At 55.7% G+C, this 27965-nt stretch overlaps 1 protein-coding gene across 1 annotated transcript; it reads left to right on the top strand.

Moving 5' to 3' along the window:
* Window positions 1-174: 174 nt before the first annotated feature.
* On the top strand, window positions 175-19970 carry PPP5C (protein phosphatase 5 catalytic subunit). Its single transcript, XM_043998051.1, is given in 14 exon segments — window positions 175-334; window positions 4672-4913; window positions 9033-9180; window positions 16144-16265; window positions 16528-16593; window positions 16950-17048; window positions 17366-17471; window positions 17997-18139; window positions 18241-18296; window positions 18298-18326; window positions 18757-18797; window positions 18901-19079; window positions 19228-19309; window positions 19408-19970. Coding segments are annotated over 14 exon segments (1497 nt in total). The 5' UTR covers window positions 175-213; the 3' UTR covers window positions 19471-19970.
* The last annotated feature ends 7995 nt before the right edge of the window (window positions 19971-27965 follow it).

Raw genomic sequence — 27965 nt, 5'->3', positions numbered from 1 at the left:
CTCTATGGTTAGCAGCCAAGGCCCCGCCCCCTTCCCCCAGGGGAATGTGCGGCCACCCAGCCGGCTAAGCGCATGCGCACGGGAGGTCAGGGTGCGAGGCCGGCGCTCAGAGCGAAGGGCAGGAAAGGAAGAGGGGCGGGCGGGCGTTTTACGACAGTTGCCGGCGACCGTTGCCTGGGTTGTGGCGGTGGAGGGGTAGGCGCGCTTTGCGGCATGGCGATGGCGGAGGGTGAGCGGCCTGGCTGTGCGCCTCCCCCCCGGGACGAACCGCCGGCTGACGGCACCCTGAAGCGGGCCGAGGAGCTCAAGACGCAGGCTAACGAGTACTTTAAAGGTGCCCCCTGGGGCTGGCGGGAGGGCGGTGGCGCCGGACGGACGGGCGGTGCCATGGCAACGGGCGGGCGGGGGGAGGAGGGAGGCTGGAGGGCGCTGCCAGATAGAGAGCCATGGGGGAGACACGGGAGACCGGCGTTACCAGATAGGGAGATTTTAGGGTAGGCGGCTGCCACATAAGGAACCCCAGGGAGAATGTTGCCACATGAGGAGACAGGAGATCTTGGCCAGATAGTGAACCATGGGGAAATGGGGAGAAGATTGCCACATAGTGAGCCACATGAAGCCCTGAGGAAACTGCTGCCAGATAGTGAGCTATGAGGAAACGTGGAGGGTTGCCAAATAGTGAGCTATATGAAGCTTGTTTGCCATATAGTGAGCCTTGGGAACTGGAGGAAGTTTGCCACATAGTGAGCCATGTGGACATTGCTGCCACATAGTGAGCTATGGGGGGGACAGGAATGTTGCCAGATAGTGAGCCGTGGGAAATGTGGTAGTTGCCACATAGTGAGCTATATGACGGCATGGACTGCTGCCAGAGAGTGAGCTGTGGGGAAGTGTGGAGATGGTTGCCATATAGTGAGCCACAGAGAGACATAAGGAGATCTCTGCCAGATAGTGACATGGGAAAAAGGTTGCCACATAGGGAGCTGTGAGGGAGATTGCTAAATAGGGAGCCGTGGGAAGGTGTGAGGGGAGACCCTTGCTGTATAGGGAGCTATAATGAAGCCATAAGGAGGAAAGTGCTGCCAGATAGGGAGCTTGGGGGTGGAATTCTGCCAGGGAGGGAGCCATAAGGAGATATGAGAGAAAGTGCTGCCAGATAGGGAGCCGAGAGAAGAGTAGGGCCAGGTAGGGAGCCTGGGAAGGACCAGGAGAGACTGTTCAGTTAGGATTACCGGGAGGTTATGTGCTGCCAAAAAGTGCTCCACCAGGCCATGAGGACAAACTGCCCAAGGGGATGGGAGGGAGGGTGCAGGTGGGGAAGGAGGATGGCTGGGAGAGGCCTGACAATGGCAGCAAGCCTGGGGGCTTGTGTTGATTAAGGAGCCTGGGCCCCTGGGGGTGACCCCTAAAACCCAGACCTGAGGCCTGGCTTAGGAGAGGCTCTGGAGAAGGGCCTTCCTCTAATGGGGCCTTCTTGTTTCTACAGAGGAGGAAACCGAGGCCCATAGAGGAAAGTGACTGGCCCAGGGTCACACAGGCAGTAAGAAGCTGAGCCAGCATTTGAACTCAGGGCTTCTGTCTCCAATTCTGGTCCTTTTGTCCCGGAACACTGAGCTGGGCTCTTTAGGTCTCAGCCCTGCAGCTGCCCTTCTCTCAGGCCCTTATCTGTGGAATGAGAGAGCCTGCCCAGATGGCTGAGTTTTCACATTCTTCGCTTCTGTAGAAACCGAAGGGGACACACGTAGCTTCAGAGTCAGGCCGAGGCAGGGGTTGCCCCACAGCCACTGGAAGGGAAGGAGATGCCCAGAGTGACGGCACCGCCAGCATCCCCTCCTCGTGGCCCCCACTGGAGCTGCTGGGGAGGAGGGAGATTGTTAGGGAGGAAAAGACTGGGAGCGGTGATCCAGGAGGACACGGGAATGGAAAGAGACCCTCTTGTCCAATTCCCCTTTTATGGATGGAGAAACTGAGGTCCAGGAAGAAGGGACTTGCCCAAATCAAGGCAGAGCCAGGGGGAACCCCAAGGTTTTCTGACTTGTTTTCAGGACTTTCTCTAAGATAATAGTGCATGGCGGGGGGACCTTTAGCATCAGACCCCAACAGGAAATTGAGCCACATGGGAAGGAGCCGCTGCAGGGACAGATTTGGGGGTGCCCCTCCGGCTGTACCCCCACCTTCCGAGAGTCATCCGTGCTAGGCAGGGCATTAGAGATGGCCAGTTTAACCCCCTCATTTACAGATTCAGAGACTGAAGGTGAGTGTGGTTGCCCAAGGTCATCTCTAGGACCTGCCCTCTGCCCTCATGTGCCCTCTGCCCCAGTCTCTCCCTGTTTTCTCAGGCAGTCTCCCCTGTTCTGGTAGCACTCCCTTTCCTCCACAGCCTCAGTGCCATCGCTGATTTGACCAGGAAAGGCCTCTCCCCTTGCATACATGGTACCCTTGGCCTTCCCTTATCTCTGCCCCTAGGCTAGAGGCCCTGCATTAGCTGGTTCCCCTCCTGCACCACACTCCTTCCATATTTCCACCTGAAGAAATCCTTCTTAGGTGTCACCTTCTCCTGGAAGCCCTCCCTGATTTCACCCGCCCAACCCCGAGGGCGAAACCACTTCCTCCTCCCCCTCAGGTTTCCCTAGGACATTTTCTTTGGTCCCAGCCACTCCTCCTCTCAGACTTACTGGTCCACAAGTTGAATACCCTCAGTTGGAGGGCGTCCTCCCAGAGAAGGAGGGATCGGTCCGTTCGTGTTGGTGTCCATCTCCAGCACTGCTGTGGGCTCATTTGCTTCAGCAAACAGGCGCAGGCAGGGATCCTGGGTGACCTGTCTCCACCCACCTGGAGGTTACCAGCTACAAGCACAGGTCACTCAGTTCCTGCCCTGGGGCAGGTGGAAATCAAGGAAGGAAGGAAGGCCTCTTGGGCCCAATGCCTTGTGAGGGGGGGCAGCTGAGAAAGAGGAAGGGAGAGGCCTGCACAGAGGGGCCACCATGGGAGGTGGGGCTGCCGCCAGCCAGGGAGAGGAAGACGGCCTTCGCTTGGCAGACAGGACGGAGAGAGGCTGTGCCCACCTTGGGGGGGTACAGTAGGCGACCCTGGCAGCCACCCTGGGGCAGCATCCAGGACCCTGAGCAGAGGAGGACAGAGGCCTGGGGGGGCCACAGGTGACTGAGGAAGAGGGCAGGGGAGAAATAGGCAGGAATTGTCGCAGGGTCACGGCATGAGGCTGGCAGAGAGTTGGTGTTCATTGCCTCATTGGAGCCTTGCAATTGGAGAGAGGCATCATTATCTCTTTTTTACTAGGAGGAAACTGAGGCTCTGTGGCGAATTGCCTTGGCCCCAGGGCCTCTGAGGTTGGCTGGAGAGATTCAATGTTAGACGAGCCTGAGCCTGAGTCTCCAGCACCCACCCGGTGCTCCTCAGTCCTGCCATCAGGCCTTGGCTCTCTCTCTTCCTTAGGACAGTCTTTCCAGGGCTTGAAGGAAAATCCCCCCCAGTCCCCTGAGCCTCCAACCCAAACATCAGCAGCTCCTTACACAGCCCTCAAGTGAGACCTCGTCACCTTTTCACTGACCTTTTCTGGACTCTCTCCTGCCTATCACAGTGGGAAGGAGGGGCCAGAGTGAAACGCCGCACCCCAGATTTTGTGATCTGGCTCATTCAGTTTTGGGTCCACTGAGACCCCCAGCTCTGGCTGTGCCTCCCCCAGTTCATAATTGTGCATTGATTTACACACACACACACACACACACACCCCTCTACCTGTGCAGCATCTGCTCCATCAAAGTTGGCCAAGAAATAGGCTATCAGTAGGCCCTGGCCCCTGCCCCCAGAAGATAGTGTGTCTTCTGGATGAGAGGTGAGGACTACATCAACTTAGTGCCGGAGGCCTGGACTAGGGGATAGCTGGCATGTCCTCCAATGATTGAGTGTGTTGTCTTGGGGGGGCCTTAAGTGTCACCCAGCCCAATCTCCATGATTTACCCATGAGAGACAGCCCCAGGAAGATCAGGGCTTGTGGTCCAAGTGGCTGAGCTAGCTCCCCGGTGCGCAGCTCCTTATCCCTCCTGGGTCTGTGCCCGACACAGCACGCCTGCCTGTGCACTAAGGAGCAAATTCCCTGATTGATTGGGATTGTAAAGGTGGGCGGGAAGGCGGGGGCCTGACTGACTGTGTATACATATGTACAGGTGTGTGCACGCGTGTGTCTGCGTGTGTGCTTTCAACAGCTATTCAACCATAACCGGCTGCTGTGTGCAGAATGCCACGGTCAGTGCTGAGACCCAGAGAGTTAGGGTGCAAGTCTGCCCTCTGTCCTGGAGCTAACTTTCCAGCAGCGGGAGGAGACACAGGGGACTAGGAGAGTGGGGGGTCGCGAGCGCTTACTTACACTTTCCGACAGACCAGGGGGATCAGGTGAGGCCGCTGGCCTTGTTGGGCCATCAGGACAAGGAGGTACCTAGTGGGTGAAGAAGGCATGAGATCGGGGAACTCAGAGGCCGTCTCATCCAGGCCCCTCCTTTTACAGATGGAGACACTGAGGCTCAGGGAGCAGGTGGGGGGCAGAACCGCCAGAGAAGGGCATCCAGGCTGGCGCACCGGTAACACAGCCACCTATCTGTCTGCGTGGTGATAGGAGAGCGCGCCTCACCTCTTTCCTTCCCCCACCCTTTCCAGGCAAGGACTATGAGAATGCAGTCAAGTTCTACAGCCAGGCCATCGAGCTGAACCCCAACAACGCCATCTACTATGGCAACCGCAGCTTGGCCTACCTCCGGACTGAGTGCTATGGCTATGCCCTGGCCGATGCCACCCGCGCTGTGGAGCTGGACAAAAAGTACATCAAGGGCTACTACCGCCGGGCCACCAGCAACATGGCCTTGGGCAAGTTCAAGGCAGCTCTGCGGGACTATGAGACGGTGAGCCTGGGGTGTGTCCTCTGCTGCTGCTCTGCTCCCCCACAGCCTGCAGGGCTCGGGATCCCCTGCTGGGCCGGAGGGCGGGCGGAGGGGGGAGACGGCTTCCTGTCCTTGGCTGGAGACGAAAGCTGTGGCCGGACTGTGGAGGCCTTGAATGCCAGGCCCAGGAGTGTGGACGGCATTCCGTGAAGATCACGGGATCGTGGAGCTGGAAGGGCCTCAGAGCCCCCTCCTTTTGGGATGAGGAAATAGGGGTCGGAGAGGGGCAGTAAAGGCTCTCAGGTAGTACACCCAGGAAGGGGCCCTGAGGTCTGAGAAGGGTCTGAGCCAGGGTCCAGGAAGAGGATTCTCACCTCCAGCATAGGGAGGAGCTGGCGGTGTGGGGTGTGGGAGAGGGTAACCACAGAGAAACCACTGAAAGATTGGGGGGGTGGCACCACGAAAGGGATTTCAGGGTCACATGGGCAGATGCCATAAGGACTCGGAGAAACTCCCATTGGATGCCCCTCATAGGTCACAAAGAGAAAGTTCCCCAACTTGGGGACCCACCAATGACTCATAAAGGACATGCAGGTCAGGGAAGGGGAATTGGTCAGACAGAGTCTTGAACCAGGGGAAGTTGCCTATGAACTCAGGTTTCTTGTAAAGTGGACTTTTGATGTCTTTTATTTTTCCATGACCACCATTTCTGCCCATAGTCACAGTGCCCCACACCGCGCACCCACCCCCTTTGTGCTCCAGCCGGGCTTCCCTCAGGAGCCTCGGGGCTCATCTTTGGGGTCTAGCGTCCTCCCACAAGTTGTTGATCTGCCCCCGGTTCATGTTTCAGGGTCTCTGCCCCCACAAAGGTGCTGCTCTGAATACTTGTTACATGTGAACCTTTCTGCTTGCCTTGGACCCCCAGGTCAGGGGTGCAGACGAGGTTAGTTGTGTTTTCAAAATAAATGTTCCCAGGACCATGGGCCCCTTCCCAGCAGCCCCGCAGTCAGCTGGTGGGAGGTGTGGCCTCCTAGGCCCTGTTTGAGGGGGCTTGACCAGCCACTAATGGTCCTGATGAGTGCTCTTCTAGATCAGGGCCGGGGCCTGGGGATGTCAGGCTCCCTTTGTCTCCCCCCATGCATACACGTATACGACACGTGTGTGCACATAAAGGCTTCTTCAGCATCTCCTCAGGATTCTGGGCCTCAGCCCCTCGAATGGCTGCTCTTTTTTCCAGCCCCAGATTGTTGCTTAGGACACTAGCAGACCTGTCCGCAGTGAGCCTTCATCCAGGGAAAGGGCAGGTGGTTGTGCTGCTCCCTGCGTGGGTCGGGCTGTTCCCTGCAGGTGGTGGTGGTGTTCTCTTCCGTCACCTCCTGGCTTTCCTTAGCACGCTGTTTCTGGGGGATTACTTCCTATCCCCGTGTTCGATGGGAGCTGTCTCGGTCTCAGTTTCTCCGCTGATTCCCCAGGGTTTTCTAAGTAAAAGACTTTGTTGTCTGTATTGGTGATGCCATCCATCTCAGCCGCTCCTCTGGGTAACAGAGCAGCTCATTCCGCTCCTGTGGTCCCCAATCTGCTGCCCTGGGAGCCCTGGGCAGCGCGGGAAGGCTCACATGGGCAGCACTGGACTTTTGTGCTCGGATTCCAAGAACCTGCCTTCCCCCAGTGCTGGAGGACCCTCCTCAATCTGGGGATCTCCCAGGAGGGTGGGGGGCAGTCCTTTCTCACAATAGCAGGTGGGTTGCCCCTTATTTCAGAGAGAGCTTGGGGCTCTGAGAGGTGACTTTCATAGCCCATATATGTGGGAGGCAGGATTTGAACCTAGGTCTCTCTGACCCTTGAGCCTGACTCAGCATACACCTCCATGTCCTTAGCTCCTCTCAGCACAGCTATCCCATTTCAGTCTTACATGTGAGGACCCCATTTAACATGCAAACACTGAAGCTCTCCACCCAGTAGTGGTTAGGCTGTGTTTATTGGTTCACCGAGAGCCAGTGGTCAAAGGGGGGGGCAGGAGGATTGGCCCAGGTGCCTCAGAAATCGTAATAGCATCTACCGACATTGGGAATAAGAGCAGACGTGCAAACCCCATTGCTGTTGAGCCGTAGAAGGTCCGTTGGCTTCTTTGGGGAGGCGCACACAGTCCTCAGCCCCCCAGGTGGGCACCTTTGTATCTTCTGAGCCTGGGAGAGGAAATGGGGTGCCCTGGGGAGCCAGGGGGTTGAGCCCTGGGCCCGGGCTGTCCTGGATCCTGGTGGCCATGGCAAGTTGGGAAAGGACAGGGTGTGATCTGGGGCCAGGACAGAAGGAGGCTGGGTGGTGGGGAAGGACTAGTCAGACTAGGCCCCATGGGGCCTCTGAATGCCTCATACTCGGGGCGCTGGCCTGGGGCCCGGGAGGCTTTGGCTCTAGAAACAGGGCTGCCCAAAGGAGAGGTTGGACCGTGTGATCACAGACGTCCCTTCCTGCCCACCCCTTGCCCCAGCTGCATGTTGGGAAAATGGTGCTACTGCCCCTTGCCCAGAAGAACTTGGGAGGAGGACATGGACCCTGCCCTCACCCTGAGCTGTTTGGGGGAGCAGGCATGTCCCCCCCACCCTCCCAATCACTGCCACACGGCTGCTCCCCGGCAGTGACCCACCAGGGCTTTGCCATCCAGTCACCTCCCTCGTCTCTTCTGGGCGCTCTTGGGGGCCCTTTGTGGCCGCCTTCTCAGAGGAGGAGAGGACAGGGCCTTCCCCAGCCCTCAGCGAGGGAGATCAAGGGTCCTCCCCTGGCTCTGAGCCCTGGAGGCAGCAAATGGATCAGAGTTTCCAAGTTCCCTGGGAGCTGGTGTCTGTTTCCAGCCTCCACTTCCCTTTCGTCTCCCTTCCTGAGTCTCGGTTTGGGGAAGAAGGACAGGGTTGGACGTTGGTGCCGGCCCCACCCTCCGGGTGCAGGGCAGGAGCCCCGGCTCCCAGGTGACCCCTCCTTCCTGCTCCCCCCACACTCCCCTTTCCTCTTTGTTAGGGACTGGCTTCCCAGCGGTCTCCTTGTTCTCTGGACCAGGGCTGGGACTGGCCCGATGGCCTTAACCCCCAGAGTCCTCCAGCGTTCAGCCTGCCTTGGTGAGGCTGGGCCCACTCGGGCCTCTGCCACAGGGAGGCAGCAGACCCCAAGGCCAGTGGGCTTTCAGTGACTCCCCCACACAGGCATACGAAGACAGCTCTGCCCCCCGGGGGGAGCAGGCTCAGTGCAGGGGCCTTTGGGCGGAGGAGCCGGACCTCTCTATCCATCCCTTCCAGCCCCGCCTCCCACCAGTCTAGGAGGTAATGAGCCACCTGGGACTTGGGGCCCTGTAACCAATTCCTTCCACTCCTGGCCTCTGTTCTCTCCTCATCCCTCACCTCCTCCAGGCTTTCTCCCTCTTCCTCCTCTCCCAGCTGTGCCCATCCGCCTTCTTTTCCCACCCCAGCCAGTCGGCCCCTTCCCCATTTGTCCTTGCTTAAGGCTCAGGTTGTATTCACCACTAAGTAACACTCAGACGTTATTCCTTGATGGGGCAGCTAGGTGGCGCAGTGAATAAATCACTGGCCTTGGATTCAGGAGGACCTGAGTTCAAATCCGGCCTCAGACGCTTGACACTTACTAATTATGTGACCCTGGGCAAGTCATTTAACCCTCATTGCCTTGCAAAAAAAAAAAAAAAGAAGGAGCAAAGAAGTTATTCCTTGGCAGGGGGATGTCTTCCCACCTGGGCAGGTGCCGCTTCTCCCCTGATTTCTCTCCCTCCTCACTTGGCACGTGAGCAGACAGAGTCAGCCAGGGCAGAGGACGGGCTTTGGAGAGCACAGTTAGGGACCCGGGGTGCCAGGATCCTGTCTCTGTCTGTGGCTGCTGCCCAGGCCGGCAGGCAGGGGAGGCTGGTGTGGGAAGTGTACTCTGGATTTGGAGCCCAAAGACCTGTGTTCGAATTCTGAGCAGACCAGAGAAAAGTGCACAGAAACAGGGCGTGCATCTGTCCCCTTCTCCAGGACTCCTCTTCCTCCCTTTTGCCTGGAAGAGGTGGTGCTCTAGGTCAGGGGGCTGTGGCTTCTCCCCTTGGGCATAGCTCCCTTCTGTCTGTCCACTGACACACACATCCCCCTCCCCGCCCAGGTGGTGAAAGTCAAGCCCAACGACAAGGACGCCAAGATGAAATACCAGGAGTGCAACAAGATCGTGCGGCAGAAGGCGTTTGAGCGGGCCATCGCCGGGGATGAGCACAAGCGCTCGGTTGTGGACTCCTTAGACATCGAGAGCATGAGTGAGTCACACGCTGCCCACGGGGCGGAGGGGCATGGGATGGGCCGGGCCCAGGGACAGGAGAGCAGGAGGTGTCGCCTGGGTCTGCTCGTGAGTCTTCCCCCTCGTCTCATCAGTGGGACTGGCCATGTCCTCCCCGTGATGTGGGAAGGGGGGGACGTCCATAGAGGCCCGTACCTGGCCCCCTCTCCTGTCCTCTTGTTCTCCTACGCCACCGTGCTTCCAGCCAGCCCCTCCTGATCCGGGAGAGGGCCTCCCCCTTTACGTGGTGGGTCCTTCCCGCTCTTGGCTGGGGGTCAGATATGCTCCTACGGGACTCCTCTGGCTGGCCCGACTCCCTTCCCAGGTACAACGTCCCCCTTGACTCGTCCACTCCAGTCCCCTCCTACCACCCCTCTGGCCTTCCCAGGGAGAAGTTGGCCTGACATCCCTGAGGCAGAGAGGGCAGCTCACGGGGTCCCGGAGGTGGAGGGTGCCAGGTGCTGCTGCTCAGGCCTCTCCTCTTCCATCCCCATCCCCAGCCCAGATAGATACTCTGTGCCTCCATCGTCTGCCCCTGCACAGTGGGCAGCCCCTACTCCAGACTCCGGCCTCGGACCCCATTCCTGCTTCTGCCGTGAGCTCCCGGGGCAGGCGGAGCCTGGCGGGTGCTCCCGGGTGGCTGTGGGCGTTCCCCTGACAGCTGGCTGCTATGGAGGTGCACCGGGAGAGAGATGGGACTTTTCTCCCAGGACTCCCTATTCTCACTCTGCTCCTGGTCATCTCCTTCTTCTTTCCTTGACTGGAATCCCTTAATTTGGGGGGCTGCACAAGCCTACCAGTGACCCTGTCACTGGGGGAGAGGCCGGGACTCTGCACGTCTGTCTCTCCTATGGAGTGTTGGTGACGCTTGGGCAGCTGGCCACAGCCCAGGAAGGACCCTGTGTGGAAGCAGGGCACCCAGGGGATGGGGACGACACGTGCGGGTCAGGGCCTCGTCACTCGGGCGCCTGCGGTGGACGTAGACCACCCACTGCCTCCACGGAGCCCCCTCTGTTCTCTGCCTCTGGTGCTGCCGGTGGAGCACGCGGCCGTCTCCTCTGTAAAACTGGCCATGCTCTGGCTGCTGCCTCATGGGGGGCCTGCAGGGGAGACTCAGCCGGAGCAGCCGTGTTCTCCTTCCAGGGCCTTCTCTCTGGCTCATCCCCCTCTCACCCAGTCTCTCCTCTGTATTAGTCTCCCTTTCCCACCTTCTCTCCTCCTTTCTCCCCTCCTCTCCCTTCTCCCCACCATTTCTTCCATGTTTCCCCCCTCTTCCCCCTTCTCTTCTCAACTCCTCCTCTCCCCCCATTTCTTCTACCTTCCTCACTCTCCCTACTCTCACCTGTTCCCCTCTTCCTCTTCTCACCCCCCCCATTTCTTCCACCTTCCCCGTTCTCCCTATTCTCACCTCCTCCCCTCTTCCTCTCCTCACCTCCTCCTCCTCCTCTCTCTCTTCCTCTATTTTTCTGTCTCTCTCTTTCCCTGCCATCTCCCTCAGTTCTCCCATCCTTCCTATCTCTGTCTCCAGGCTGGGGTGGGAGGCAGGTTAGAAGAAAGCACCTTATTGAAGCCTCTCAAATCTACTTTGACTTTGTTTTACTTCACCTTATTTTAGCAGTTGGGCCCTAACCGAATCCTCTTCTTAGTTTCATGTTCTTCTTCCCTCCATAGGTGGTCAGCTCCTTATTGTTCCTACTTCCTCTGTTTTTTACATCCTGCTTCTCAGGGTGTAGCATAATAACAACATCCTCTTTCCCTCCCCCACCCCCCAAATAAAGTCAGATTAGCCTGTGGTCCCTCCAGTTCTATCCTCAGGGCAAGGCCGGCCCCTTGATTCTGGCCTCAAAGGTTAGGGATAACCAGCTAGCGAGCACCTGTCGGTCCTTCCGTGTGGCTCTGGTCTTCGAAGGACCTCAGAGGACGTCCCTGACAAGCCCTCACCTAGCCCTGAGGCAGAGTCCTCCAGTGCTGTGAAGCTCACCTCCTCCTGGGGCAGCTCATTCTGATCTCTCAGAGCCTAGCAAAAAGCTAAGCCAGAGCCTAGCAAAAAGCTAAGCTGGTCCATTGCCCCGGCTGTCATCCCAGTGCGGGCCCACCCTTCTCCCCTGTGGATTACTGCCCCAGCCTCTCAGGCTCCCTGGTGTGTCACGGGAGCACCAAACAGTGACCCTGTCATGGCCAAAGGCTTTGCCCAGAGAGTACACACGTGGGCCGGTTCTGCGTTCTTCCAGGCCTGAAGGCCCCTGATTTCAGGCTCTTTGCTAGGTAGGCCTTGTCCAGAGACCAGCCCACTTCAGCATGAAGCTGAGCTGGGGCGCCAGAGGATGGACTTGGTGAATGGAGGTCATCCACCCTCATGAAGTGCAGAGAGGAGGTGACCTACATGGGCGTGGGGGGACAGGGGACACCCCCAAATCACAGAACCTTGCAAGTATGAGAGAGAAAGGATTCCTTTCGGTTCTGAAACTCCTTTGAAACCAGGAGGGCCCAAAGGGACTGAACCTCAGAGGAGAAAGGACTTCTTACCCAAAGTCATAAGAGGCTGAGGACCAGACCTACAGCCCAGGTTTACTTGCATTTTGCAAATGCGGAAGGGACTCTTCTCATGTTGTGTGAGGGCTCCACCATGCTCCTCGTTTACTGAAACTGCCTCTCAGGTTTCAGGGGACACTTGTTTATTTCATTGTGCAGGGATTTGGTGAAAAGGTAAAAATTCAGAGTGACAAAATTGAACCCAGAGAACCAATGACGAGGAATTCTGTATTCTGTAGAGATCATAGAACAGCAACAAGAAACTCCAGAATGGTTCAAAATAGAAATAAAAGTTGGAAGAAGATAATGGGAATGAAAATAGATTAGAAATCAGAGTTACAAAGAATTTAAAAATGTAAATAGCAGAGTAAGAAAAATCAAATACTTGTCAGAAAAATCTCTCCAAGTAGAGACTCTGAGAGAGAAAACAAAATTTGATTGCAAAACTATTGAAGTAGAAGAAACTTTTGCAGAAGAGAAGCAAAAGGCAACAGGTGGGGCAGCTAGGTGGCACAGTGGATAAAGCACCGGCCCTGGATTCAGGAGGATCTGAGTTCAAATCAGGCCTCAGACACTTGACACTTGCTAGCTGTGTGACCCTGGGCAAGTCACTTAACCCGCATTGCCCCACAAACACCCCCCCCCCAAAAAAAAAGGCAACAGGTACATTAAAAGAACATGTGACTTCCAGAAAAGCCAGAGTGACTGATTTAAAGTGATTCCATGATTTTATGGATTAGAAGATCTTAGATCTAGAAGGGACCTCATGAGCCATCATACAACCCATCTTCTAGAGGAAGAAACAGGTTGGGGAGGTGAAATGCCTTTCCAAGGTCCCACAGATAGCATCAGGATTTGAACTCAAGTCTTTTGACTCCAGGGGCAGGACTCTTTCTGTTGTACCAATTAATAGATTATTAGTGCTGATAGGGATTTGGGGGACTACAGAGTCAAGCTCTCTCATTTTACCAATGGAAAAATGGGAGTAAAGTTCTGCCCAAGGTCAGACATCAGGTTGATGATTGAGCCAGATCTGAAACTCCTAATCTGGGACACGTTTTGCCATAGCACATTACCTCTGGCATGTCCCACTTTCAGCCTACGGAGCCTCAGCTGTTTTAACCTGTCATCTGACAGGCCTTTCCTTGAACATCTCATAGGAAAGGACTAAAAAACCAGGAGTTAAAAATCTAGACTGACCACTGGTATGCTCTGTGAGCCTGGGGTAGTGTCTTTGCCTCTCTGGGCCTCAGTTACCCCGTCTGTAAATTTAGGGGACTGGACCAGATGAACTCTTGGGGCTCTTGCAGCCCCAACAGTCAATGACCACATCTTTGCCATAGCCTTTTTTTTTAAAGGAGCTCTTTTCTTTTTCACCACTTCCCTCCTCTTCCCCGTGGCTTCTCTAGCCCTCCTTGCCCTTAACCATAGACTCTTCATTTAAGTATAGAGAGAGAATAGAATAAGTCAGCATGTTCCTTTCTCATAAATTTTCCATATCTGAGCTACTTAGGAGTTCAGTGATTCTCTGTTCTCATTTGATTCCTTTTTTTTTAAACCAATGGCATAATTTTCTCTTTTTTGATAACCATACTTTTCTTGTGTTCCTATTATTTGGGATGTTTGCAGGTCAGTCTGCTTCCTTTTATGGGTTGCTTGTTTTTTCAGGAATGTCTCAAATACCTCTTATTGAAAGCTTCTCTTTCAGTGATGATCAGGCGTAAGTGTATAGGATATGTTATTTGGCGTTGCTACTCGAGCTCCTTTTCTTTTTTGGAAATAAACCGTTCCATTCCTTTCACTGATTTCTTATGAACATAAAATAATCTTGGGTTATTCAAATTACCTTTCTTTCCTTCATACTTAGCGCTCTCCTTGGCTGCTTGCAGAATTTGCTTTTGTTTTTGGAGTTGTGAAATTTAATCATATACCCTGGAGTTTGAGGCACATTTGTTTTCCCCCGGTGGCCATCCCTCAATTCTGTGGATCTATGTGTTCAGAAGTTTGGACAATCTTCTTAGGCTTTTCTTACCTGCCAGACGGTGCTCAGGCTTTTTGACTTGATATTGGAAGATCTGTGATCCAGAAGTTAACTTTGCATAGTCTCTCTTTAAAGTCAGTCACTTTTATAGTATTCATGTATTCTTTGAATGTGACTGCTACCTTTGGCCTTTCTTCTGCCAAATTTTTTTCTACTTCAGTAGTTTTGTGTTCAAATCTTATTCTCTACTGCTTTGGAGAGATTTTCTATCAGTTTTCAATTTTTCTTATTCAGCTATTTTTGTTCCTAAATTTATCCTACCTCTGATTTCTGATTTGATTTCATTCCTTGTGTGATCTTCCAAGTTTTATTTTTATTTTGAGTCATCCCGGAGTTTCCTGCTATTGTTCTGTGATCTCTAGAAAATACAGATTTTTCTTTTTCGTTGGTTCCCTGGGGTCAAGTTCGTTAAGGCTGTGATATTTATTCATTTTGCTGTAGGTTCTCTTTGGGTTTTTAGTCGCTTTGCCCTCTGTTTTGACCATCTTCTTTCTGGCAGCTTATCTGCTCTTGAGCTCGACTTTTAGCCAGACTTTCTTTTTTGGACTTTTCTCTCTTTCAGCCTCTCTGGTCTGTGCCCAGTCACTTGGTTCTTGTTTCCGCCTTCATTCTTTGGTTTCTTCCCCTTTCATTGCGATACAAACCCTTGACGCTGGCTGCTGGGCTGCCTTCACCTTCTCTTGGGGGGGATGTATAGAGTAGGTGGGTTGCTGGCCTGGGTCCGTGCCCTCAATAAGCTCCAAGGGGAGTCTGGCCTCAGCTGGGCTTCCGCCTCATGGCTTCATGAGCCCCGGTGCAGCCCCTGGCTCCCGCCCGCCTGCTCTGCTCTTCCTGGGGCTGGGCAGAGTGGGCCGGGAGCCCCCACCCCCCTTGCCCCTGGCTTCAGTGTTTGCTGACTGAGGTTTTCCTGCCTTTTCATGTGGTGCTTTGCTCCTTTCCCACCTGGCGAATCTTTCCTTTGACTGAGGTTCCAGTGGTGATGGTTGTAGGGGAAGGACAGATTCACCCTGCCATGCCCCTTGCGCTGTCAGCAGCCTGCCTTCCCTCTGCTCACCGCGCTGTGATCGCCAAGGGCTTGGCCGTGAGCCAGATCTCTGTGTCGAAGGGGTCACTTTGGCCATCGCACCTGAGCCCCCGCTGGCTCTGGGACACTGCAGACCCGGCCTCAGCAGCCTCTGGGACAGCTCAGACTGTCGGGAGGTTTCCTCTTCCCTGCTGCTTCTCTCCGTTGGTCCTCAGGCCACCGTCTGGGCAGCAGGGGCCCCCAACCCTCTCGAGGCTCAACGAGCCTGGTTCCTTTGCCCATCTGCACTGGGTCTGGGTATCCACCGCCTTGTGCCAGCCTTTCCTGAAGCGAGCCGCTTTGTCAGGCTGTCCTCCTGGGTTCCATCTCAGGGCACCAGCCATGCTAGACACGCGGTGGGAGCTGGGGCGGATGGAGAGGGGCTTTCGTCTCCCTCAGTCACATCCTGTGTACAAGGTTCTCTGTCCTGGATCTGTACAGGAAGCCGTGCACACTGGTCACTGTTTGAGGTTCTCAACTCTGTCCCAGACCTGGGGTTCTAGACCTGGGGTCCATGGTTGACAGTATTTCGGTAGAATTGGTTTTGTTTGCAATCCTGTGTATTTTTTCTTATGTCTTTATAACTGGGCTTCTGAGAAGGGTCCTGGGCTTCACCAGACTGACTGCCCAGGGGGCTCATGACCCCCTTGCCGGTGCTCTGGGAACCGCCCCCAGCCTGCCCCCAAGCATACCGACCCCTGCCGTCACCCCCCCACACACACACCTCAGCCCTCCACATGGGTCTGTTCCAAGAGATGATTGGGGACGTCTTCCCCAGAAAGTAGGGAGAGAATGTGTGGTGACTTTGGCCTCCTGAGGACTGGGGACACCTCTTCTGGTGTTGTTGTTGTTATTGTTTTTGCTGGGCAGTGAGGGTTAAGTGACTTGCCCAGGGTCACACAGCTAGTCAGTGTCAAGTGTCTAAGGCCAGATTTGAACTCAGGTCCTCCTGACTCCAGGGCTGAGACTTTATCCACTGCGCCACCTAGCTGCCCCCTGGGACACCTCTTCTGACTGGGTGGTGGGCATGGGCCTGGCAGTTGTCGGCAGCAGCCCCTTCATCGGCCTCTGGGCCCCAACAGAAGCCTGGTTAGGCCTTTGCCCCGTTTCTGGCCTGGTAACTTCCCATAGTCCGTAGGGACCCAGCCACACTCCTCAGCTCCTGGGCCCTTTCCCTCCTGGGCTCCCAGAGCCCACTGTCCCTTCAGGCCTAGCTCCCCGAGCTTGGCCGAGCTCGCTTCTCCTTCTGGGGCTGCTCCGGGCAGGGGAGCGGGCACAGCTGATCCCTCTCCCTCCTCTGCCCCCAGCCATCGAGGATGAGTACGTTGGCCCCAAGCTCGAGAATGGTGAAGTGACCCTGGCCTTTATGCAGGAGCTCATGCAGTGGTACAGAGATCAGAAGAAGCTGCACAGGAAGTGTGCCTACCAGGTAGCCCCACCCTGCCCCAGGCTCCGCCCCGGGGGAGGGGGTGCCAGGGAAGGGCCCTGGGGACCAGCACACAGCCCGAACCTCACCCCAGGCACCAGCCCCTCCCTGAGGGCAGCAGGGGTCATAACAAGGGCTCCGTGCCTCCCCATCTGGACAGTAACAGTGAGGCTGACTGTCATACACCCCATCCAGACAACAGGGAAGGGGACCCTACGGGGGGTGCTGTCCCTTCCCCTTGTGCTCACAGCCCGATCCCCCTCAGATTTTGGTGCAGGTGAAGGAGATCCTGTCCAAGTTGACCACACTGGTGGAGACCACACTCAAAGAGGTGCCTCTGTATTTGGGGGAGGGGGGACCTTGGAGGGGGTGAGGGGGGGCTGGGGGCTGGGGCCCGGCAGACACTTACCCGGCTTGGGTTTTGTCTCCCCTTGGCTCTCTCTGTCTCTGCCCCCATCTGCTCCCCGCTCTTACTGCTTCTTTCTCTGTCCCCATTTTTCTTGGGCCATCCCGGATCTCATCCATCCCAATGCTGCCTCTGTCTCTGCCTCCTCTTCCTTGGTCTCTCTCTCTCACCATCCCTGTCTCTGCTCCGCTTTGTCTGCACCTCTCTGCCCCCCGCTCGGGGTCTCTCTGTCTCCATCTGTCTCTGTGTCTCTCCCTCTTCCCCGGCCTCTTTTCTTCCAGACAGAGAAGATTACAGTCTGCGGGGACACCCACGGCCAGTTCTATGACCTGCTCAACATCTTTGAGCTCAACGGGCTGCCTTCGGAGACCAACCCCTATGTATCCTTTCTGGGCCGCTGGCCCCCGCCCAGCCACCCCTTCCCCACGACAGCCTGGGAAGCCCGCCCATGCTCGCTGCTCCCCTGGGGTCCCACACGGTCACAGTGGGACGGTCACGGGGCCCCACGTCTGGCCCCCGGCCCTCTGCATGACCCTCAACTTCTCTCCGGCTTGGCAACTTGATGATTCTGCTCTCGTGTGTGCTTCCTGGTGGCTACAGCTGCCCACCTGGGAATGACGCTCACAGAGGGCTGGGGGCAGGGGAGGGCGGTGGGCTTCCACCCCTTCCACATTTTCCTGAGCCTCCCATGGCGTAGATATTTAATGGAGACTTTGTGGACCGAGGCTCCTTCTCCGTGGAAGTGATCCTCACCCTCTTTGGCTTCAAGCTGCTTTATCCTGAACACTTCCACCTCCTCAGAGGTAAGCTGGGGGCAGGGGATTGGGCGCAGGTTGGGAGAAGGGTGTCTGTGGAAGGGTGCTCACAGACCGGGGCAGGGTCTAGTGCTGCCCATTCCTATCCCTCGGCCTCCAGCAGAGCAGAGATCTCCCTGGGATTCTAGGACACGAGCCTGCGAGAAGTTTTGTTCAGCCCCTTTGGGGCGGGAAGACCCCCTGCTCTCCCCGGGGGGCCCTTGGGAGGTGGGTGCTAAAACCCAAGGCTCTTGTCTGGGTTTGCTCCTCCCTTCTCAGGGGACCTGAGAGGCTCCCTCCGTTTTGTGGGCCCCAGTTTCCCCATCTCTGTAATGAGGGGTCTAGCTAGTCTCTGAGACCCCTCCGACTCTAGCCTTTAATATTCTCCAGGCCTTTCTAGTTCTAAAACTCTCTGGTTCTCTGGTGCTGCCCTAGTCGGGGTCCAGCCGAGTGCCAAAGCCCTGTTCCATGCCCAGCCTTAACAAGCAGGCCTGTGAGCCCAGGGTCTTCCCTCCATCCCTCAAAATCCCCCAGGGAACCACGAGACAGACAACATGAACCAAATCTACGGCTTTGAGGGGGAGGTGAAGGCCAAATACACAGCACAGATGTTTGAGCTATTCAGCGAGGTATTTGAGTGGCTGCCCCTGGCCCAGTGTATCAACGGCAAGGTGCTGGTAAGCCTTCGTTTCGTGGGAAAGGGGGCAGGAGGGACCAGCCCTTGGGGAGCGGGGGAGGGAGGGGGGGGTGCCCTCACCGCGCCTCCTGCCTCCCCCAGATCATGCACGGGGGGCTGTTCAGTGAGGATGGGGTCACTCTGGATGACTTCCGAAGATAGAGCGAATCGGCAGCCCCCAGACTCCGGTGAGTTCTGCAGGGGCCCGGGAAGGGGGGCTAGAAGAGAAGCCGCCATCTTCCCCGTGGGACCTCGGGACGCCTCCCTTCCCCTCTCTTGGCCAGTTTTCTGTCTGATTTAATAGAGTTAGATTAGGCCCCCCCTCTAAGGCCCCTCTATCAGTCTGGGGTCTGAGGCTGATTCCTAGGTGCCCCCCCAGAGCCCTCTGTGCTCACCATCCCAGGGGGGCTGGCCCCTCGTAGTGATGTGACTCAGACACCGAGGGCACCCCGTGCCCAGCCCGGCCACAGCAGGCGTGGGGCCACTACCTCCATCGGAGACGAGGCCCTGGAAGGGGAGCAGGGAGGCGGCGGGCCCAGCTGTACCCCATGGGGCCCCTTCCTGAGGTCTGAAGCCCCAGTAATTCTCTCTTCCTCTCCCTTCCCCTTCCTAAAACAGGCCCGATGTGTGACTTACTCTGGTCAGATCCACAGCCCCAGGTCAGTGAGTACGCGCCTTCAGCGGGGTCTCTGGGAGGCGGGAGAGGTGGCAGGTCGGGGCTGGGGGCCATGGGGCGCTCGCACTGAGCCTTCTCTCCCCCAGAATGGGCGCTCAGTCAGCAAGCGAGGCGTGAGCTGCCAGTTTGGACCGGATGTCACCAAGGCCTTTCTGGAGGAGAACCGGCTGGACTACATCATCCGCAGCCACGAGGTGAAGCCCGAGGGCTATGAGGTGGCCCACGATGGCAAATGTATCACTGTCTTCTCCGCCCCCAACTACTGGTGAGGAAGCTGGGGCCCCTCCCCCTCCATGCACCCCCTCCCTCACCCCCCCTCTACCACACGTCTCTGCTGTCATCCCCTCCCCAGGCCCCCCACCCCTCTCGCTGCCCCTCCTGCCTAACGCTGCTCTCACTTGTCTGCCCCACAGCGACCAGATGGGTAATAAAGCCTCCTACATCCACCTCCGAGGCTCCGACCTGCGGCCCCAGTTCCACCAGTTCACAGCAGTGGTGAGTCCCTGGGTGCCCTGACCTCCGGGCTAGGGCAGAGGTGTGGGCAGGCCCAGCCCGGCCTTCTTCCCCACACCGTCTCCTTGTCTCGTCCACAGCCTCATCCCAACGTCAAGCCCATGGCCTACGCCAACACATTGCTGCAGCTGGGGATGATGTGAGGGGGGCGGGAGGGGCCTGGGCTGAGGCTCCCCGGGAGCCCGTGTGTGGCCCAGCCCCTGCGCCCAGCCGGGAGGGCAGCCTGGCCCAGAAGTCGGAGACCGGAGGAGTTCCACCTGCTTTTACTTTGTAAACTTTGTATTTATTCCCCCACTTTGGTTCAAGGGGTCTGCATCCCCAGGACGGATGGGGCATTTGTGGGCTCCAGGCATTCTGGGAGGAGGAGGCAGGAGCTGGGGGAGGGAGGAAGGGGCTTGGGCCAGGGAGCTGCTCACCCCCCTTTGTTTGCATGGGCTCTGCCCCCTTCCCACCCCATCACTGAAGCAATAGGCCCTGTGGAGGGGCTGGGGGTCAGGGTTCCTCTCCTCCGCTCGATCCACCGAGAGCCCCCCAGGGAGGGGCTGAGAGCCAGGCCCATCCAGAGCCCTCCCCTCCCCACCCAAGCTATTTTACTGTCTGTAATTAATATGTTTAAATAAAGTCATTATTGGTAAGCCACGCTGGCTGGGGATGAAGCAAGCCTCTATTTGCTGTGTCCCCCCGCGTCTGCATAGGGGTTGGGGCCTAGAAGAGCCGTCCTTAGAATGGGAGGGACCATAGAGAGCGGGCAGGACCCATGCACTCATGTTCCCAGGTGGAGTCCGCGAGGCCTGAGGCCACCCAGTGAGTAAGTGACAGGGCCACCAGACCTCCCATAGGCCTCTCTCCCAGGCAGGCATTAGGTGCCTCATCAGTGGGCCAGGCCTCAGTAGCCCCCGCGGCAGCTGCTGGGGGCCCTCCCCTCTCCGACCTCAGATGCCCATCTGCACCCTCACCGGGAATGAAGCCAGGTCTGCTTCTTCCTGGGTTCAAGAGCAGAACTCCCCACCAGCCCCAACAGTCTGTCTGCTGAGAGGAGATGGGCAGCCCAAGCAGCCGCTGGTTGTGGACATCAGCCCTGAGTAGGCTGGGGGCGATGGCCCTGGCCCCTCATTTGTGCTTCCAGAAAGCACCCCTCCCAGGCCTCTCCCCATGCTCTCTCCCTGGCCACAGCTGAGGTCAGATGAGGCTCCTGCCAGAAGAGGGCCACCCAGACCGCAGTCCCTCTCCTTTCTCCAGCCCTGGGAGGGCCTGCGGTGCGGCTGGTGCTGAGGGGCTCCCAGATGGGAACAAAGGACCAAGCACAGACCAGGGCGAGGTTCCGGGCAGACTCTGGGCTCCGGTTCATAGCAGGGCTTGACCCCTGCAGCGCCCCGGGGGCTCCAGCCTGGCAGGATGCCGCTGACCTCCATGCTGGCCAGTCACAGATGGGAGTGCTGGGGCTAGAACCCAGGCATGCCCTCCTCCCATCCCTGGTGCTTGATGGGGGAAGGGGTCCTGGCTGCTGTCGGCAGGAAGAGCTCCAGACCAGCAAATTCCTCTTTCCTTAGTGCACCTGTAACTGGGCCAGCAGATCCAGTAAGACCTGGGGCCTTCTCTCCACCCCTGCAAGAGGGCAGCGAGCAGAGGCCAGCTGGCCGGCTGTCCCACAGCTCGTGCACAGGCAGCGAGCAGAGGCCAGCTGGCTGGCTGTCCCACGGCTCGCGCACCGGCTGAGCTCGCTTGGGGCGACTGGGCCTTCCAGGCCAGCGGGGTGCACACCACAGCAGTTAAAGGGCCAAGGTGGCAAGAGGTCTGTGGGAGGAGCCTTTGGGCAGAGGGCCGGTGGTGCTGTGGAAGCCAGGGTGTTTCATTCTCTCCCTGGAGGTGGATTATGGGGAGAGGGGCAGCCCCAGGGCATTTCCACCAGCTGGCCGTTGAGATGATGCCGCGGCCCCTTCCAGTGAGGACGACCCTCAGGCCTGAGCTTGCCGTGGGCTCGTCTTCCTCTGCTCAGGGATTCTCAGCCTGCCTGCACACGTTGCTTGCTTCTGGGTCTGCAGCATCACAGAAGGAGAGCTGTAAGGGGCCTCTCGGGTCACCTAGTCCAGCCTCCTCATTTTTCAGAAGATCCTGGCCACCTCTAAAACCTATGACGATGACCGTGACGTGGCTACTGTTCCTATCTCTGATCCTCCCAACCACCCTGGGAAGTGGTGCTGTTGTTACACCCATTTGAGAGAGGACTATAGATAGGCCTCTTGGTAATGGCTTCTGGGCCTGCCCTCGAGGACAAACAGCTGGACCAAGGGTGATTCCTCCTGGCTGCGCGGGATGGCCTTCGGAGTCCTGGAAGACAGCATGCCCCTCCCCACTCTAATTCAGGCTTCCTTATGGCCTGGATTTGAGGTCTTTCATGCATCCTCTGGCCACCCCAGCTTAGCCCTGAGCCTCCCTACACGGACAGTTTTGGACTTGAAGTCTAGAATTCTCGGACTTTATGTCTAAAATTCTGTCGATAAGTGGGAGATCTAATGAATCCAAGGCTCTTCTATGAGTCCAAGATCCTAAAATCCCCTGACTTAGAGATTCCATAATCCTGTGAACTCTCAGCCAGCAGGTGGGAAGCCTGCAGCTCCGACCCGAGGGGGCACGGCGGCCGGGACAGGCTCTCTCCCTCTCCCCCTTGCCCCAGACGTGCCCTGACGTTCTCACAGACTTCCCTCCATCTCTTCCTCTGAAGTGATTCTGGGCTTGGGATCAGGGTCCAGGTGAGGCTAGAGAAGGCCAGCCTTTGTGTGGGCCCAAGGGTCGGGCACTCCCATGCCATCCCATGATTTGGATGCTCTGCCTTCCCCCAGCAGAATTCTGCCTCATCCTAATTACTTTGCCATTCTTGGTGAGCAACATGGTCACATCAGTGATGGGAGGCTTGTGGGGAGAGCAATTAAGAATGTGAGGTCAGAGGGGCAGCTAGGTGGCACAGTGGATAGAGCACCGGCCCTGGAGTCAGGAGTACCTGAGTTCAAATCTGGCCTCAGACACATAACACTTACTAGCTGTGTGACCCTGGGCAAGTCACTTAACCCCAATTGCCTCACTAAAAAAAAAAAAAAAAGAATGTGAGGTCAGGGAGGGGCCTTAGAACAAGGAATGTCAGGGCTAGGAGAGTCCTTAAAACAGGGGATGTCAGGGCTGAGAGAGGCCTTGGAACAGGGGATGTCAGGGCTGAGAGAGGCCTTGGAACAGGGGATGTCAGGGCTGGGAGAGGCCTTAGAACAGGGAATGTCAGATCTGAGAAAAACCTGGCTCCGAGGATACCAGAGCTGGAAGGAATATCAGAGATCCCTTATTTTTGAAGAGGGAAAACAGGCCGGGAGAGAAGCTTGCACAGCAGGTTGGGCAGTGAGACCTCTGATTATGCCAACCTTTCTCCTCTCAGTCTGGGGTTCTTTCCCCAGACAATAGCTTCAGAAGCCCCATCCAGGAACCATTCAGGAGCCATTCAGGATTTTGGGTTTTTTTGGTCGTAGCAACCGTTTAGAAGAAGGATTATGCCGAACTCACAGGCACATCTGCTTGTATTTTTAAGCTGGAAGGGGGAAAGCACGAGGAAATGACAGGGACATTTCCTGAGTGAAGGTGGGGCAGGAGCACTCGGGAGCCACTGTGGGACCCACTGTAGGACCTGGGATCGTGCAGTGTCATTTCAGAAGTAGAGATCGGCTCATCTAAGTCTCTAATTGTCCAGAGGAGAAATAGAGGAGAGGACCTTCCCAAGGCTCTGTGCCCCAGAGCAATCCCAGGCTGGGAGAGGGGGAAGGGAGGAGGGAGGGAGGGAGGATTAATTAGGGAAGTACTTGCCTTTCCTCCCCACCTTGATCCTCCTACTCCTCATGGCCCCTGTCCTGACCTAGTGGGAGCCAGGCACCTTCAGAAAGGGTTAATGAAGGGCTCAATCCACTTGTGTGTGAAGCTCTGCTGGGTCCTGGAGGGACCTGCCCCCAAGGGGCTGGCAGCCTCGCCCAGGAAGGTGTCCATGCTCTGTTGGGTATAGAAGGTAACACAAGGCCATTTTGAGGGGGGGCAGTGCAGCCCCAGCACTGGCAGCTAGAGGGGAGTCAGGAAAAGCCTCCCGTGGAAGCTGATGCACCCTGAAGGAAGTGAGGGGCCTCCAGGGCAGTGTGGAGAAGGCTTCATTTTTGTCTTTGAGGTGAGACTCTGGTGGGTCACCCACTATAGTCTCTGCACATTTGTTATTGAGTCATTTCAGTCTGGTCTGACTTCTCTGTGACCCCATTTGGGCTTTTCTTGGCAGAGACACTCATCTTACAGATGAGGAACTGAAGTGAATGGGGTTAAGTGACTTGCCCAGAGTCACACAGCTAGTAAGTGTCCCAAGCCAGCTTTAATGGAGTCTTCCTAACTTGAGGCCTGGGGCCGTGTGCACTATGGCGCCACCTAGTGGTCCTCCTTTGCACATAACAGGAACTTCATAGATGCTTGTTGATTGAATTACCAGTGAGTCTTGGCAGGGCTGGCAGGCAAGAATGGAAACTGGGCTTCTTCCTACCCTTGGTTTCATTTCAGCCCTTTGATTCAGCTTCTTCCCTTCAGATAGAGGAATATGGCAGACCTACCCAGTCAACCCCACGAGGCTCCCAGGGCTTCCCAATCTGGCGTCTATTATCTGTGGATAAATTTCAGGAGGTCAGAGAGCATCCTTCAATGCTCTCTAGCTGAAATTGAGCGTGTCCTCGCATTATTGTAGACGACGACGAGCACATTTTTGAGAAGAGGTCCATTGGTTTCACCAGACGCCAACTCTTTGCGCTAAACTCTGAAGATAAAAGCACCAAGTCCCTGCCCTTGAAGAGCTTTCATTCTCATAGAGGAAGACTGCACATAAAGGGAAGTGGAAGGCAGCAGGGACACTGAGCAACCTCTTCCCTCCCCTTCCCTTTAGGCTAATGCCATTGCCCTTAACCTCTTCCTCCCACCGTCCTTCTGTCTTGTTGTGATCATGGAAGCCTGGCTCCCCCAGAAGACCCCTGCTGACCCCTCCCTACCACCCCTCAACCCTAGTGATTCTGCCTGTTCTCAGCAACCTCTCCCCCTCAAGGTCCACCCCATCTTTGTCTTTCCCATCCACCGACCATCCCCTGTCGGCATTTATCTCCCTGCTTCCCAGTCTCTCCCCATCCTTTCCCAAGGAGCTCCAGACTAGGCTCACTGTCTTCCTTCCCCCTGATAACCCGTCAAACACACCAACCTCCTCTGCTCCCATGAGCTCACCTTCACCCCCAGCTCCCACCTTCCCTCCACCTCAACCACATGCAGAGAGTGGCATCCCCTTAGATCTAGTCATCCCCACAAATGACCGTTTCACTTCCTCAGTCCCCAACCCCCAAGTGCCTGTGGGCTGTCTCTTCATCTCTAGCAGTGCCTGGCCTCTCCCATATCCTTTCCCATGATTCCTCAGCCCCCTCATCACCTAGTCCTATTCTTCCTGTCCACATCTGGATGCTTTAGTTAACCAGCTCAGCTTTACCATGTCCTCAGCCCCTGAATCCATTGCCTCTTTGTCCTTGGCCGCTCTGCCCTTTCCAAACCATGACCCCGGATCACCCTCCCCCTCCTCCATCCATCATCCACCTTCTCTGTACCGACTTACAGGCACCGAAAGAAGGCGCACGATTGCGGGGATTGGGTTCTCCTGTACAAAGAATGGACTTGTTGAATGGAGCAGGTGGTAGGTTCTGATGTCCCTTCAGCCTCTGGTTGACAGGTGGTATTTCAGTCTCAGAACAGCCTTGGGAAAGCACGGGGTAGGGGCAGTAATTAATGATTGGTTCTCTTGTCTCCAAATCTTAGCATCTTGTCACTTCATGAGCATACAGAGAGGTCCAGATAGGGGCTAGGAAGAGTCACCAAGCTCTCTAAACAGGAAGGGAGGGGCAGCTAGGTGGCACAGTGGATAAAGCACTAGCAGCCCTGGATTCAGGAGGACCTGAGTTCAAATCCGGCCTCAGACACTTGACACTTACTAGCTGTGTGACCTTGGGCAAGTCACTTAACCCCCATAGCCCTGCAAAAAAAACCAAGCAAACAAACAGGAAGGGACTTTTTGTCCTAGCCAGTGCCTGCCCAATTCAGCACAACCCTCTCATTTAACAAAGAAAGAAACAGAGTTCATACTGTACAGTGAGTCAGACCCATACCTGACTGCAAGCCTCTGCCCAGGGCCAGATTGGCCACCCATTAGTGCCTTGCCATAAATTATAACTCACATTTCCATGCCACAAAGCCAAGGGAAGAGGTGGGAGAAAAAGTCCAGCCCTCTGGAACTAGGAAGCTGGGAGAGGCTTTTTACTTAGAAGTGAAAAGAACAGAGGACCTAGAGAGGCATCGAGGTCATGGTCGGTGGCAGGCCAGTCCAGGAGTGAGAGGGAGCTGAGTTAGAATCCTGCCACAGCGACACAGAGGGTACCTCTAGAACTTCCTGCCAGCTGCAAGAACATCATTTTGCCTTCATTTCTGTATCTCCCCAAGGGCTTCAAAGGTTTGTGAAGCTCCCATTGCTTTCCTCTGGTTAGAGGTGAGGGTCAGTCACTCCTTCACTGCCTGTTATATCATTCAGGCCTCAGCAACTGGTTGTTTTTTAGTCATTTTAGTCTTGTCCAACTCTTTTGGGGTTTTTTGGGCAAAGGTCCTGGAGCGGTTTGTCATTTCCTTCACCAGTTCATTGTACAGATTAGGAAACTGAGGCAAACAGGGAGAAGTGACTTGTCCAGGGTCACACAGATAGTATGTGTCTGAGACTGGGTTTGAACTCAGATCTCCTGACTCCAGAAGGGGCAATCTACCTACTGTGCCAGCCAGCTGCAAGTACAAGGCTAGGTTTGGAGTCAAGACAACCTGGGTCAGGGGGCAGCTAGGTGACTCAGTGGATAAAGCACCAGCCCTGGATTCAGGAGGGCCTGAGTTCAAATCTGGCTTCAGACACTTGACACTAGCTGTGTGACCCTGGGCAAGTCACTTAACCCTCATTGCCCCACAAAAAAGAAAAAAAAAAGACAACCTGGGTCTAAATCTCAGCTCTGGCCACTCTGGATAAGTCATTTCACATCCCTAAGCTTTCGTTTCTTCAGCTGGAAAAAGAAAAAGAAGAGGTTGCATTAGATGACCTAAATCATTAGACTCTAAACTCCTTGAGGGCAGGGACTGTCTTTTTTTTTTTTTTGAGGGGCAATGGGGGTTTAAGTGACTTGCCCAGAGTCACACAGCTAGTACATGTCAAGTGTCTGAAGTCAGATTTGAAGTCAGGTCCTCCTGCATCCAAGGCCAGTGCTTTAGTATCTACTGTGCCACCTAGTTGCCCCTAGGGACTGTCTTTTGCCTCTTTTTGTATCCCCAAACACTTAACTCAGGTATTAATTGAATTGAATTACTGAATTGAAAATCTAGCTGTGAAATCCTGTAAGCCCATGAGTCCTAGGGAATGGATTCTCCTTTTACAGGGGAGGAATCTGAACCTCAGAGAAGTTAAATGGCCTCTCCCCAGGTCACAAATTATCCCAACCCCAAGCGACTCATGGGGCAATTTGTTTTTGGTTTTTTTTGGTTTTTTGTTTCTGTTTTGCAGGGCAATGAGGGTTAAGTGACTTGCCCAGGGTCACACAGATAATTAAGTGTCAAGTGTCTGAGGCTGGATTTGAACTCAGGTCCTCCTGAATCCAAGGCCAGTGCTTTATCCACTGCGCCACCTAGCTGCCCGCTCATTGGGCAATTTGGTCACAGGGAGAAAAGCTCAATTTTTAGACACTTGGGTCTCTGGCCAATCAGAACACCCAGGGAGGAAGCACTCTGGGGAGAAATGACCAATGGGAACATGGCCAAGCAATGAAATAGACTACATTAAGAACAGGGACCCTGGGGTCCAGCCTGTGTGCAAGGGAGCAGGGGCTGGACACCTTCTCTGGGAGCACAGACGCAAAGACAGACGGACGAGAGGAAAGCCTCACGCCAACACCCGTGGGCCTTCCTTGGCCATCCTCCAGTGGTCACTCTGATTGGCCCCTTAACAATCCAGTCTGGCAGGGATCTGGGGCTCCCACGCTTTCCGGGCCTAAAAATAGCTTATTTCCTGATGAGAAAATATGCATGGAGAGTTTAATCTGACTATTCATGTTAGTCATCCCCTCATCATAATAGTTCACATGTAGCTAGGAGGAGGAAACTGAGTGTTAGAAAGGTGAAGTGGGGGCAGCTAGATGGCTCAGTGGACAGAGCACTGGCCCTGGATTCAGGAGGACCTGAGTTCAAATCCGGCCTCTGACACTTATCACTTATTAGCTGTGTGACCCTGGGCAAGTCACTTAACCCCAACTGCCCTGCAAAAAAAAAAAAAAAAAAAGGCAAAGTGAATTCAATCAATCATAGATTGGTCATTCATTCTCAACTGGCATTTATTAAGCAAGCACCTGGTATGTGCCATTGTTTTTCAGTTGTGTCTGCCTCTTTGTGACCCCCCATTTGGGGTTTTCTTGGCAGAGACACTGGGGTGGTTTGCCACTTCCTTCTCTACTCATTTTACAGATGAAGAAACTGAAGCAAACAGGGTGAAGTGACTTAGCCAGCTAATAAGTGTCTGAGGCTG

This window comes from Dromiciops gliroides, chromosome 3, assembly GCF_019393635.1.
Source record: "Dromiciops gliroides isolate mDroGli1 chromosome 3, mDroGli1.pri, whole genome shotgun sequence".
In the NCBI taxonomy this organism is placed as follows: Eukaryota; Metazoa; Chordata; class Mammalia; order Microbiotheria; family Microbiotheriidae; genus Dromiciops; species Dromiciops gliroides.
Note: the sequence above shows the minus strand (reverse complement) of the source record. Positions and strands in the feature narration are given on the sequence as shown.